This window comes from Spodoptera frugiperda, chromosome 3 (assembly GCF_023101765.2).
Source record: "Spodoptera frugiperda isolate SF20-4 chromosome 3, AGI-APGP_CSIRO_Sfru_2.0, whole genome shotgun sequence".
Lineage (NCBI taxonomy): Eukaryota > Metazoa > Arthropoda > Insecta > Lepidoptera > Noctuidae > Spodoptera > Spodoptera frugiperda.
In genome coordinates, this window is record NC_064214.1 from 4,438,473 (window position 1) to 4,450,549 (window position 12,077).

General features: G+C 34.2%; 1 protein-coding gene and 1 long non-coding RNA gene across 2 annotated transcripts; both read left to right on the plus strand.

The window, feature by feature from the left end:
* The first annotated feature begins 3,930 nt into the window (after nucleotides 1-3,930).
* Nucleotides 3,931-7,103, plus strand: LOC118274410 (serine-rich adhesin for platelets-like). The gene is made up of 2 exons (XM_035591904.2): nucleotides 3,931-4,345; nucleotides 5,058-7,103. Exons 1-2 carry the CDS (start codon nucleotides 3,965-3,967, stop codon nucleotides 5,994-5,996), a joined length of 1,320 nt encoding a protein of 439 aa, XP_035447797.1. The 5' UTR covers nucleotides 3,931-3,964; the 3' UTR covers nucleotides 5,997-7,103.
* An 11-nt stretch (nucleotides 7,104-7,114) lies between these two features.
* On the plus strand, nucleotides 7,115-11,053 carry LOC126913063 (uncharacterized). Its single transcript, XR_007707655.1, has 2 exons — nucleotides 7,115-8,079; nucleotides 8,429-11,053. It is a non-coding gene; the product is annotated as an uncharacterized LOC126913063 (long non-coding RNA).
* The last annotated feature ends 1,024 nt before the right edge of the window (nucleotides 11,054-12,077 follow it).

Here is a 12,077-nt window from a genome sequence, read left to right on the forward strand (position 1 = left end):
GAATATAGTTACCTACACTATTCTTGCAGCATGGTACTAGTGGTCAGCAGGCTTCATCCAGCTTTACCAGTCTAGCATGGTACAGCCTGAACTGAGGGGTCATTTCGCTCATTTAAAAAAACCCTAGGTTTTTCTCTAGGCCAACAACGCACCAACATTTTTAACTACGGTAATCAAATGCCAGCCTATCCAGCCTGGTCGTTAGCTTGGACTTAAAAAGTAAAGTAGTAAAAACTACATAAAAAAATACTTTCGGTTTCTAAAAACCGAAGAAAATTACTAAAAGTAAATAAATAAAATACTAGTTAGTTACCACAAAGAAACTGCTTTGATTGCAAACCAAATATAAAAACCACACTACCGTAACTAATTGCATTACATAAACTTAAAAATACGTTTTCAAGATAAATTATTGATAGTCTTGTTAGTTGAGTAGACGTAAGTGCGACTACTGATCCAGGGGCCTCGGTTTCAATTGTCACAATTGAAGTATTATTAGGCTGCTTTCAATTTTATCGAAAAATTCACTGTAGGTAACAGTCTTGAATATGGTAACATGGTCCTGTTACATGGGATTCGTAAAATAACTGGTAACTTTTACGTTTCATGGTATGTTAATTAACGAATTCTTAATTCGTTAATTTATTTCCTTGACTCCAAAGAAATAAGTTAACCAAAATAATATATTGTGCCTTTTTATTTAATCATAGCATAACTAACTAGTCTTTTATCAATAGGAAATATTAACAATGAACGCCTGATTTTTACTGAGTAAATATAACATATAAGTAAATAAGTATATGAAAACTGATAGGCGTTTACAATTATTTTTACCATTGCGCCTTTTAACCCCATAAGTGTGTACATAATACCACATAATAATATATAGGTAATGTAACTAATAGAGAATAAACCTCTTGCCATAAACTGGGCACAACTCCAGACTCCGTGCTACCGAAAAATTTCGAAAAACAACAACCCAATAATATATTGTCCGTCCCGAGACCCGAACCCGGGACCCCTTGAACGGCAATAACAATTATTTATACAGAATATCATACATATATATTATATTAATTTATCATTATATAATTATTGCCGATTATTGTGATAAGACTGCATAGATTGTCTCCTACAATGTATTATGTACCTTTGGAATAAAGCAATGAAGTAAATAAGTTACCAGATTAAATAAAATATAACAAACAGAAACGTGTCTATAAATTTTATTTTTTGCTTATTCAAGGAGTTTTTCACCTTCAAAATATGTAGGCATAGGTAATAAATAATAAATATTTTCAATTTAAATATTTGGACAGTTATCTTTTTACAATCGTACAACGGAACTCGCGGCACGTTTCATGTAAAGCTATCGTTATCAAATCAGATCTACTTATGATACCATTTATATTATTAGATAAACTAAATATTATAAATGTATACATAGGTCCCTAAACCTTGACGTAATGCTAAAAGAGAACTATTTTTAAAAATGTTTCACACAACAAAAAATAATATGAAACGCTATCATGACACGCATGATATCTAGGCACTCCTTCTCCACACACACTTTAAAACAATATAATAGAATACACTACTCTATTTTTTGTAAGTCAGTGTAGGAGCTTATATATTTCTAATCTATTTTATAATTTACCTACGTGACAAATGACTGTATTACACGTACGGTACCTACAGTCGCTTAAAACAGATTTCATTCAAACCAATGCATACACGATACATGTGAAGTTAGATGTCATAAAAGAAGTCGATAAAATAATATTAACAATGGTATATGCCTTTGTTGCCTTATGCTTTTGTTTTATAAATCTGAGAACAACTTAACACTATATAAATTAAGAAGAATATATTTTGGTGTATTATTTAAATAAAAGAGTATGAAATATTTCCTTCAACTCCCCGAGCATCGCCGCATACCGGTATTATTTATTCGCCTATATTTATTTAAAAAGTTGTGACGCGTCCCCGGAGTGTCGTATTCACCGTTTTGCTGTGAAAGCATTCGATGGTATTTGAATATATTGCAATTTCCTTTTATTTTGTTTTATATTCGAAATCTTTATTTTTCACGTTACTGAAAGAACCAGATTATTTCTGCACAGGTATTGCAATAAATATTTAAAAATTACTTGTATAATCGATTTACTTAAACTTATTTAGGTATACTTATAGTCTGTACGATCTAATAAGTCAACTCTGACAGTTGCCATGTAGTGAGAGGTAAATAAGATCGGTTTCTGTTTATGACCGATACCTAAGTTATATCGAGTAAAAATATTTAGAACCTCCACTCACTGGATTAGCATATACAATATGGTGACTTAAATCCAACTAAAAGTACTACTCGTCCACAGCAGACTTTTTAATTTTCGGTTTTCTTTGAAATATTTAATTGTATTAGACATTTCAAAGAAAACCGAAAATTAAAAAGTTTCAAACAAAATAAACAATTAAATGAATTCTTAAATGTTCCTTAATCATAGAAGAGATGTAAGGTTGTATGTTGTCTAGGAATGTTACGGACATGCGGCGCTGTTGTTGAATGGGCATAATAATTTTGTAAAATTATTAATAATTTTCAATTAATCAGATTTACCGTAACATATATACGTATTAGTTACATAGGTATTTTATTAAATACAAAATAATAATTTGTTATTCACGCAATACTCGTACTGTACTATTGGTACTATAATAGGTAACGTAAGAAATGGTTTTTAAGAATATTGAAACCAAACCATTGTAAGTTACAGCAAACAATTTCTGCAATTACCGATAACGCCTACTATATTTTATTTTATGCTACCGCACTGATGCGTTGATAACGATATACGGTATATCTTGATTGATTGTTTATCTATGCATTTTAATTGCTGATATTTTTGAGAAACCTCGTTAGCTGTCACATAAGCAAAAAAACAAGGTCTTAGTTTTGATGTAGGTTAGTTTGAAACCACAGAACAGAAAAATCTGTTTGAAATTATATGAAACATTATCATTAGATGTGAAATAAAGCACTATGATATCAGGTTCAAAACATATATATGTATATATATTATGTTTCAGTTATTGTTCTTGTACCCTCTAAAAATCTAAACATAGTTTCTAAATAACCTTGTATAACAAAAATCTGTATGTATAAAAAAATGTATCTGTGTGTATAAAAAAAATGTTTCTAAAAATCTAAACATAGTTTCTAAATAACCCTGCACTCATTGCATTATTTAATCATTGATATCAAAAAATATGCAGCCTTAACCTTGTTAAAACCGGCCATAAATACCTTAATAAGCGATTCGAAGAACCACGATAATATCAAAAAGATTATCAAATATTTCATTAATGAAAAATTTAGCAGCAACTGGCTTTTAGCAGATTTTACTTTGTGTACATTAGAGAACTTAGGATGCGGTTACAAGGGGTTATGATAGAATTTAATTGAATCAAAATCACAATATTGCACACAATATAGAAAAAATATCGACAAGATCAAATAATATACCTTATAATTTTACATTGCCTGCTACGTGTGATCGTCGACTGTTATTGTTAACAATTTAATAAAGAAAGTGAAATGTATCTGTGTAGTAAGTAAAAGTATTTGGGTACCTACTAGGTATCTAGTAAGTTAGAGCGAGAGGTCGTTCTCGGCAGGCACTAGCGACCAACGAGACAATTCCAAGAATTTAATAAATAATTATTTATTTTAAAACAAACAAAGACGATAAACGATTTCCTGCATTTGATAGTACATATTCATAGACACAGCTTTAGCATTGATTTGTCGATCTTGATTGTTTTGTCATAGAGTTCCGCCGCTAATAATACCAATTAAAATTATCAAATAACATCAAGCTTTAATTATGATATTAAGATTTTATCACACTTTGTGATAATTACAGTATTTAACAGAAAAGTTCGTTATTTAACTTAAACCAGCAAAATGATTAAGCGAAGTCTAATCTTACTTTTTTGTATTTTTAGTTTTAGTTTTGGGTATCAATTAAAACAGTATGTATCGTTTAATTTTAAGCAACAATTAGGATGTGTTATAGCCGCATTGTCACAAAATGACACCAGTGGATACAGTGATAACTACAGTGGAAAGTTAAATTGTGTGGCTTCGAATGTGGTTCAACTACCATCTGGACTATTAGAAGCGAACATTTTCATGGAATCAACTTCAGATAATGATACAATCTCTGTACTAGTGTTCGAAGAAAACGATGAAATAGTAGGCAAAGCCGACATCACTGTTTCAAAAACTGATATTAAAAATGGACTTCACACACTTCATATGAGAGTTCCCGAAATGACAGGTTATGTAAGTATTAAAGTTTTCCTGCAATATAATTAAGCATCATGTAATGTTTCACTGGATACGGAGAAAAAGATATAGGTAATGACAGGTTCCGAGTAAAAACAATATAAGAAGTTTTAAGAAAGTTTGTTTTTCATTAACTTGACATATTAACAATTGTATTTACTTTACACAGTACATGTGTATGTCGTGTTGGCTCGGTGGTTTAAGATACCCGCTACTCATGCATAAGAGTGCGATTGTAAAACTTACTAACGGCAAGTATTAATGTAACTTTTTCCAAGTTATATGTTCTTTCTAAGATTATTTAGACACCACTTACAAACGGTGAACGAAAACATCACGAAACCTGGGCTTAGAACTGCTAATTAAAGTTTGAAATTGCCAACCCGCACTAAGCAAGCGTGGCGATTAATGCCCAAACCTTCCCTTTGTGAGAAGAGCCTTTTCGTCAGCAGTGGTCACTTATATGCTGTTAATGTCATGATGTAATATTTATAGTACAGAGTCCCCACATTAACAACAATATTTTCTGAAGCCATCTGTGCATTACCTAATAATGCTGCAAAAACATTTGGAGAAATAGTATCTTTATATATTTTAAATTATTTGGGTAAACATTAAGATCTACGTTAAGCAAGAAATAATTATACAGATGAGAATATGTCTTTAAAATTTAACAGAATAATTAAACAAACTGTTTTTCCATTTGCAGGTTGTCCTCATGGCGCGAACTGCACTAAAAACAAAAACCTTGGTTGATTCAGTTTACGTCTTACTAGATAATCCATTGGAACATGCTATAAATAGAAATGATAACATCCACTTTACAATATCGCCTTTTGACGGAGTTTCTGGAATTACTTTACCTACAATATCAATTCCAACTCCGTCAACTGCCGCAACCACAACGACTGAAGAACCTACGACCACAGAGGAGCCAACACCAGTTTCATCAACGACTACAGAGGTGCCAACAACTATTTCATCAACAACCACAGAAGAGCCAACAACTGTTTCCTCAACGACCACAGAAGAACCAATTACTGTTTCATCAACTTCTACAGAAGAAGCAACTACTGTTTCCTCAACGACCACAGAAGGGCCAACAACTGTTTCATCAACAACCACAGAAGCGCCGACAACTGTTTCTTCAACAACCACAGAAGGGCCGACAGCTGTTTCATCAACGACTACAGAAGAACCAACAACTGCTTCATCAACGACCACAGAAAGGCCAACAACTGTTTCATCAACGACTACAGAAGAACTAACAACTCTTTCATCAACGACCACAGAAGAACCAACCACTTCACTATCTACTACGGTAGAAGAGCCAATATCTCCACCATCAACTACAACGGATATCACGGACACCACACCCACCACAATAGATCCCACATCAGAAACTACAAAAGTGACACAGATAGAAACTACGACAGTTACTTCAGATCAATCTACATCCGCAACCGAGACTATAGTAACTACAACTAAAACCCCTGAGATTGCTGATCATCCGAAGTTGAACGGATTCATAATAGCAATAATAGTTATTAGCTCTGTTGTTGCTTTAGTCGGTATAGTAGTTATTATCCGAATTTGTGTTTGTTCTAACAAAGCATATAATTTTAATGATACTAGAAACATCGTATAGTTAGTATATAATAGTTATTTAATAGTCTGTTCACACGCAGGACACGCAATTAGATTCTGTGGATAAAAAAAAATCTCTTTTTGAAGTAGCTATATATATCCATATATATAAAAATCAATTGCTGTTCCTTTGTCTCGCTAAAACTCGAGAACGGCTGAACGGATTTATCTTATCTTGGTCTTGAATTATTCGTGGAGGTCTAGGGAAGGTTTAAAAGGTGAGAAAATATCAAATAATTGACGGAAAGCCCTAAAAACAGCCCTTTTCTTTATCCCATACAAACGTTTTCTAACTAATACGTAGAGTCAATTTGAGCTTTATTGCTATTGGATAAAGTTCATTGTTGGATAAATGCTATTGGATACTAAAAAACAAATGCTATTGAATAAGTGTGCGTTGGAGACTTGGAGCACAGAATCCCTACTAATATTATAAATGCGAAAGTAACTCTGTCTGTCTGTAATTACGCTTCCAAGCCTAAACCAGTGAACCGATTTTGATGGAATTTAGAACTGAGATAGAATAGACCTTGATACTTTTTATTGCAAAAAATAGCGGAGAATGGGTAAAAATAAGGGATAAATGGTCATAATATGGAAATTCGTCATTTTAAAGGCTGTAACAGTAAAACTTTGTATTTAGATACTTAATGAGGAACGAAAGAACATAGTCTACTTTTTATTGCAAAAAAATAGGGGAGAGTGGGTAAAAATAGGGGATGAATGGTCATATGGAAATTCGTCATTTTTACAGCTGTAACAGTGAAATTTTGTATTTAGACACTTAATAAGGAGCGAAAGAACTTAGGCTACTTTTTAATAAAAAGGGTAGAAGGCGTAGTATGTTTGATAGAGGAGATTAATGTTTGCTTGAAAATTCGTCATTTTCGTTAATACGTTGCCTGTGGCTTCACTCGCGTTCGATTCTTATTTAAATACACATATACTTATTTAAATCGCCAATATCCCTACTACCATACTAATGTTATGAATGCGAAAGTAATCCTGTTTGTGTTGAGGTTACGCTTGCACGAATGTTTTTTTTTTTTTGGAATATAACAACGAAACAATGTATTTTTTATTGATAGGCAATATATAGGAAATTAAAGGATAATATAGATAACCTTGGCTACTTTTCATCATGATATATAAAATGATGAATCGGCGGTCGTGGTTTCTATGGAATACATATCTTTAAAAATGCTAACAGTAACATATTCTCAAGTAATTCACATTTTAGATGACATACGGCAGCATTTTGACCACTAACACCACTACGCGGACGAAATCGCGGGCAAAAGCTAGATTCGATAAATTTTCATTTGTACATGTCAAATATTTGTTGTTTCTAAATTCAAATTCTATAAATAATGATTGACAGTTATGCATAAAAAGGTTGAATGTACAATTGTCTGTATTTTTAAATCTATTGAAAATGTTGAAAAGTGCATTAAGCATTAATAGAATTTCCTCAAATATTTATGCGTGCGTTCAGAAATAATGACAAATTATCAACAGTTACGCGTGTGTTCAGAAATTTATTTTGTGGAAATTAAAGTTTCTATTCACGTTTTCGAACAAACGATGCTCTTTCAATATAGTCTATTGGTGTGAATGACATTGACATTCGTATTGCGCGTTTTTTAAAATATGCAAAATTAAATGTATATTTTTCAATATTTTTGAGAGATTATCTTAATATTTCTTCGACAAACTGATGAGCATCGCGAAACGCGAAATGAACTTGAACTGAATCGATATCAAGATAGAAATGTTGTGTTTAATCCCCACAAAGCTGCATTCAGTTATAATGTAGCAATTGATTACAGTTCAGAGCAAATTGTTGCTATTGGACTAATGAACATTGTGTGCGCCACATTGGGATTGAAATTAAAAAATGAAGCCTCTGGATTGTGTTGCGCCAGCGGCCAAGTCAAATTGACGCCATTGGTACCGCCACCAGAGCCACTACATTCGTTGGTCCATTTTTTGACTCATATCCAGTAGTACAATAATTGCTTTCAAATGACATCATTTGGGGCAACAAAAGTTATACGAGACAATTTTTTGCCTACTTTTAGCAAGTAAGTATAATGGCAAACGTTTTTTTTTTTTAGTTTTAAAACCATGTAGCTGGTGCAAAATATGTCGAGTCAGTGATGTGTTGTAAACAATAAATCTAATACATAATAATAGTCTATAATCCGAAGACTTAATCAGCAACATTTATAACATGTTGTATTTTATAGTGGCATGAGCAAGATGTTCTTGGTAAAGCCTACTACTTAAAGCTCCCGTGGAAGGCTGTTTAATGTCGAGGTTAAAAGTAGTTTTAATTTGAAATGATGTAAAGTATTGTGGCAGTATTTTGCGAGCCACATGGTGGTACAATTTGCTATACAATTACCTGTATACATATTTATATTCTTGCAGATTCAGGGATTCAAATATATCATCAAACAGGTTCCTTATTACCAGTGCCTGTTGAAGACTATACATTTTTGCAAATATATTTTATGGACAATTCAGCAAGAGAAGTCGATCAGCGTTGCGCACACAACAACTCAATAAAGAGATCCATTGTGATTAACAACTTCAAACATTTTTCCTTCAACACAATGAATTAGTTGCATTAGACCGATGCATTAGACATTCACAAATGCATTAGACCGCATGCCATCAGATAATCACAAAATTGTCATCAGAGCCGATAAGGCGCCTGCAGGGCAGTGAAATGATTGAATCCTATGAAATAAACACTATTATGAAAATTTATTTTGTTTTTTTTTAAATTAGTAAAGTCCTTTTCAGGTATAGTGAGATCAGGAAATTATGGATTCATTTTTATATGGAGGATATTTATAGATTCCAATTCAAATTGAATAGGGACTCATACATAACTCAGCTATACAAAATAAAGTAGAGCATCATTGCTACGCGAAAGCGGTACGAAGTTCGCTGGGTCAGCTAGTATATCCATATATTTTAAGGATAAACTAATCCAATAACTTCTCACGCCTTGAGCGAAGCGAGAAGGAGTGTCAGACAGTTACTCACTTCTAACCACCCCATTGCTACTCCTGCTTTTCGATCCGGAGCTCCGGTAAACCCGCTAGGCTGTTCGCAGCTCGGGATCATGCATCATCCCAACTGGGCCCCATCTGTGGTTGTCCAGAACACGACGCGCCGTACGCACGAGTCTGATTCTATTCGAGCGGCGAGCTGCCCTTGCTCGCCGTCTGCAGACCCGCACTTACGGTGGCCGGAGATCGTCGTGCTATCCCCGACGCCCGGAGTCTGTCGCGACGGGTGGAGTGTGAGGAAGCTCGATCCATCACGCGCCTCGCTTCTTCCTTAGCTAACATGATTGATTTGCAGAAGGAGGAGACGGCATCTTATTCCCCCACGCTCCGCATTATGGCCTGAACCAATGCCGGACGCAAGAGGTTGCCGTCGCTGAATACACCCTGAGTCCTCCGGGCGTTTCCTCCCGCGCAATCCGAAACCTACCGAAGCTCCCATGTCTGGTAAACACCTTCGTCAGGCGGGAGGTGAGGACACCGTGATGCCTCTCAAGCCAGTCTTCAAAGACAGCGAGACTTATCCCTGCAATGACAGCGAGCCCAACTATTTAAGCTACGTTGACATTCTCGTAGAAGAATAAGAATTATACTACAACTCCTGTTGTTATCGTAATAGAATAGAATAGAATAAAAATTTATTTCAGACAAAAGCTCATATATTGTTAGTAACATATAAAATCCTTATAAAACTATTGTTAGTACATATTTATGTACATAGATAAACACAAATAATAAAGAAAAACCACACAGTAGCGCCGTCTTATGCCAGACCCTGGATGCCACCACCCTCTATGTGCAGTCGCATCCAGTGTCACCACATTGACGAGTCCCAACGGTCCACAAACACGCTCAGAAGGCTGCTCGGGCTGGCCCCCATGCGTCTCATCATCGACGCACAACGCTTCCGCATTATAGCGTGAAAGCCATCCACGTTCTTCAACGCAAACATTGCTGAAGCGCTGCAGTGGCGTGGCAGCCCGAACAGTATCCTGAACGCATTATTATATTGTACGCGCAGAACACTATAAGCGCGCTGCGTGTACTTAGTCCACAGACTGCAGGTATAAAAAGATTGACAAAATGCCTTAAATAATGTCACTTTAACTTGCTCAGTACACCGTGCAAACCTGCGGGCCAGCATGTTACAGCGCACCGACAGCGCCCTGCGCTCCCTTTCTAAGTAAATGTTGTCACATAGGTCCTCCAGACAACCAGTGACAAATTGGTAGATCCGCCGACGCTATTATTATGCGATTGTGTAATTTGATTTTACTAAACTGACAGATGACAAAAATGGGCTTTGTTTAAAAGACTTAACTATTTCAAAGAATAACATTTAAGTCAGAATAGATTTTTTTGGGACAATGCCGCCACAACCTGCCATACCGCTGCAACTCCTGTAAGCCAGGATCTACAGTAGAGACAACTATGAAAACAACGGAACACTGAAGCCTCAGGGACGTGAATAAATCAGAAGATATTATTAGAGGAAAAGAAAAAGAAAACGATAGTTTCCAATTGCATGTGAATTTAATGCAGGAGACAGAATGACTTAAACCTAAAGCCTAAAGTACCATGTTTAATAAAGAAGAATTCTAAACGAACTAAGATTTGAAACTTGACGCCATAGTAATTACCTATCCAATGATGTAACACACATAGCTATTGGAAGGTGGGACAACCAACCTGATTACATAATAAAAAACAATTTTAACAAAAAAATACCGACTTCAAAAAATAAATATTCATATGCACTAAAAAGTAAAAAAATAATTGCGTATTTTTCGACAACTTAATAGATCAACTAACTTTACTAACTCAACACATAGGTACTTATCCCACTCCCACTCATACTAGCCTACCTATAAGAATGCTTTTTGTTTACATTGGGTTTAAAAATGTGATAAAATATTATTTTAAACTTTAGTATTATTTAACTATAATTAATTAAACAAAAATCCTATACAGCATTTTATTTCAAAGTGTTCTTATTAACCTTTTCTAAAATTATCCAGCCCTGTTTATCTCTTGACCCCTTCATCCAAATTCACCTTATTGTGTGTATCATCTCATCAGAAGACACTAAGACTAGGCAAAGAAATCGTCCATCCCCTAAAATACACAGTGACGCCATCTATGGAAAATTGATCGCACTAACTCAGAAACCTTTATACTCGTAGACACTCTCATTTGTGACATATAGTTTTAACAAGGCGAGAGCCCCGCGCAATTCAGAAGGAGTGTCAGTGTGACTAGACACAAATTATCTCAATAAGTGGATCGGGAGAGGTGGACCTGTGCCGTGGCCAGGCAAGAATCTTGACTGATCTCAACTATGATTAAATCAAAGACACTTAGAGAAAAAAATTGGCCCTTGAAATAGCTCTATTATTAATTAAAGTTAATCATTTAAAATATTTTATATTAATATCCTGCGCTTTTTGACGTTAAAGATAATGTAAATAAGAGAAAAGCAACACGCGTGCTTCTCCAAATGCCCGTACCTAGGTCAGAGTTATTTAGACGGAATTGTGTTTATATGGCTCCTCTTATTTAAAACACCTTACCTAAATCTATAACGGAACTTCCTTATAAGAATTTTTGTATTGCATTAAAGAAATGGTTAATTAAAAAAAAATTACTACACAGTGCAATAATTTTAGAAAAAAATAAATGTAAATCTTTTGGCTATATAAATAGAAATAAATAATAGTACTAAGTGTAGCTTATGTACCAAAAGCTTAAATTGTACTGTCAAAATGTATATGTCTTATGCATAAGTATTCTTATACCTTTCTAACCAATTTGCATGCCAATATGTGCTGATCTGATTATATTGTATGTAACCCCTATATTGTATACCACATTTGAGCAAATAAATAAATATGAATTTGAATTTGAAAAAAAATGAAAGATGTATTTAATAAAGTTGAAATACACAATTTTAATAAGATTTTATTTATACGTATTTATTTATTATACGTATAAAAGGAATAATA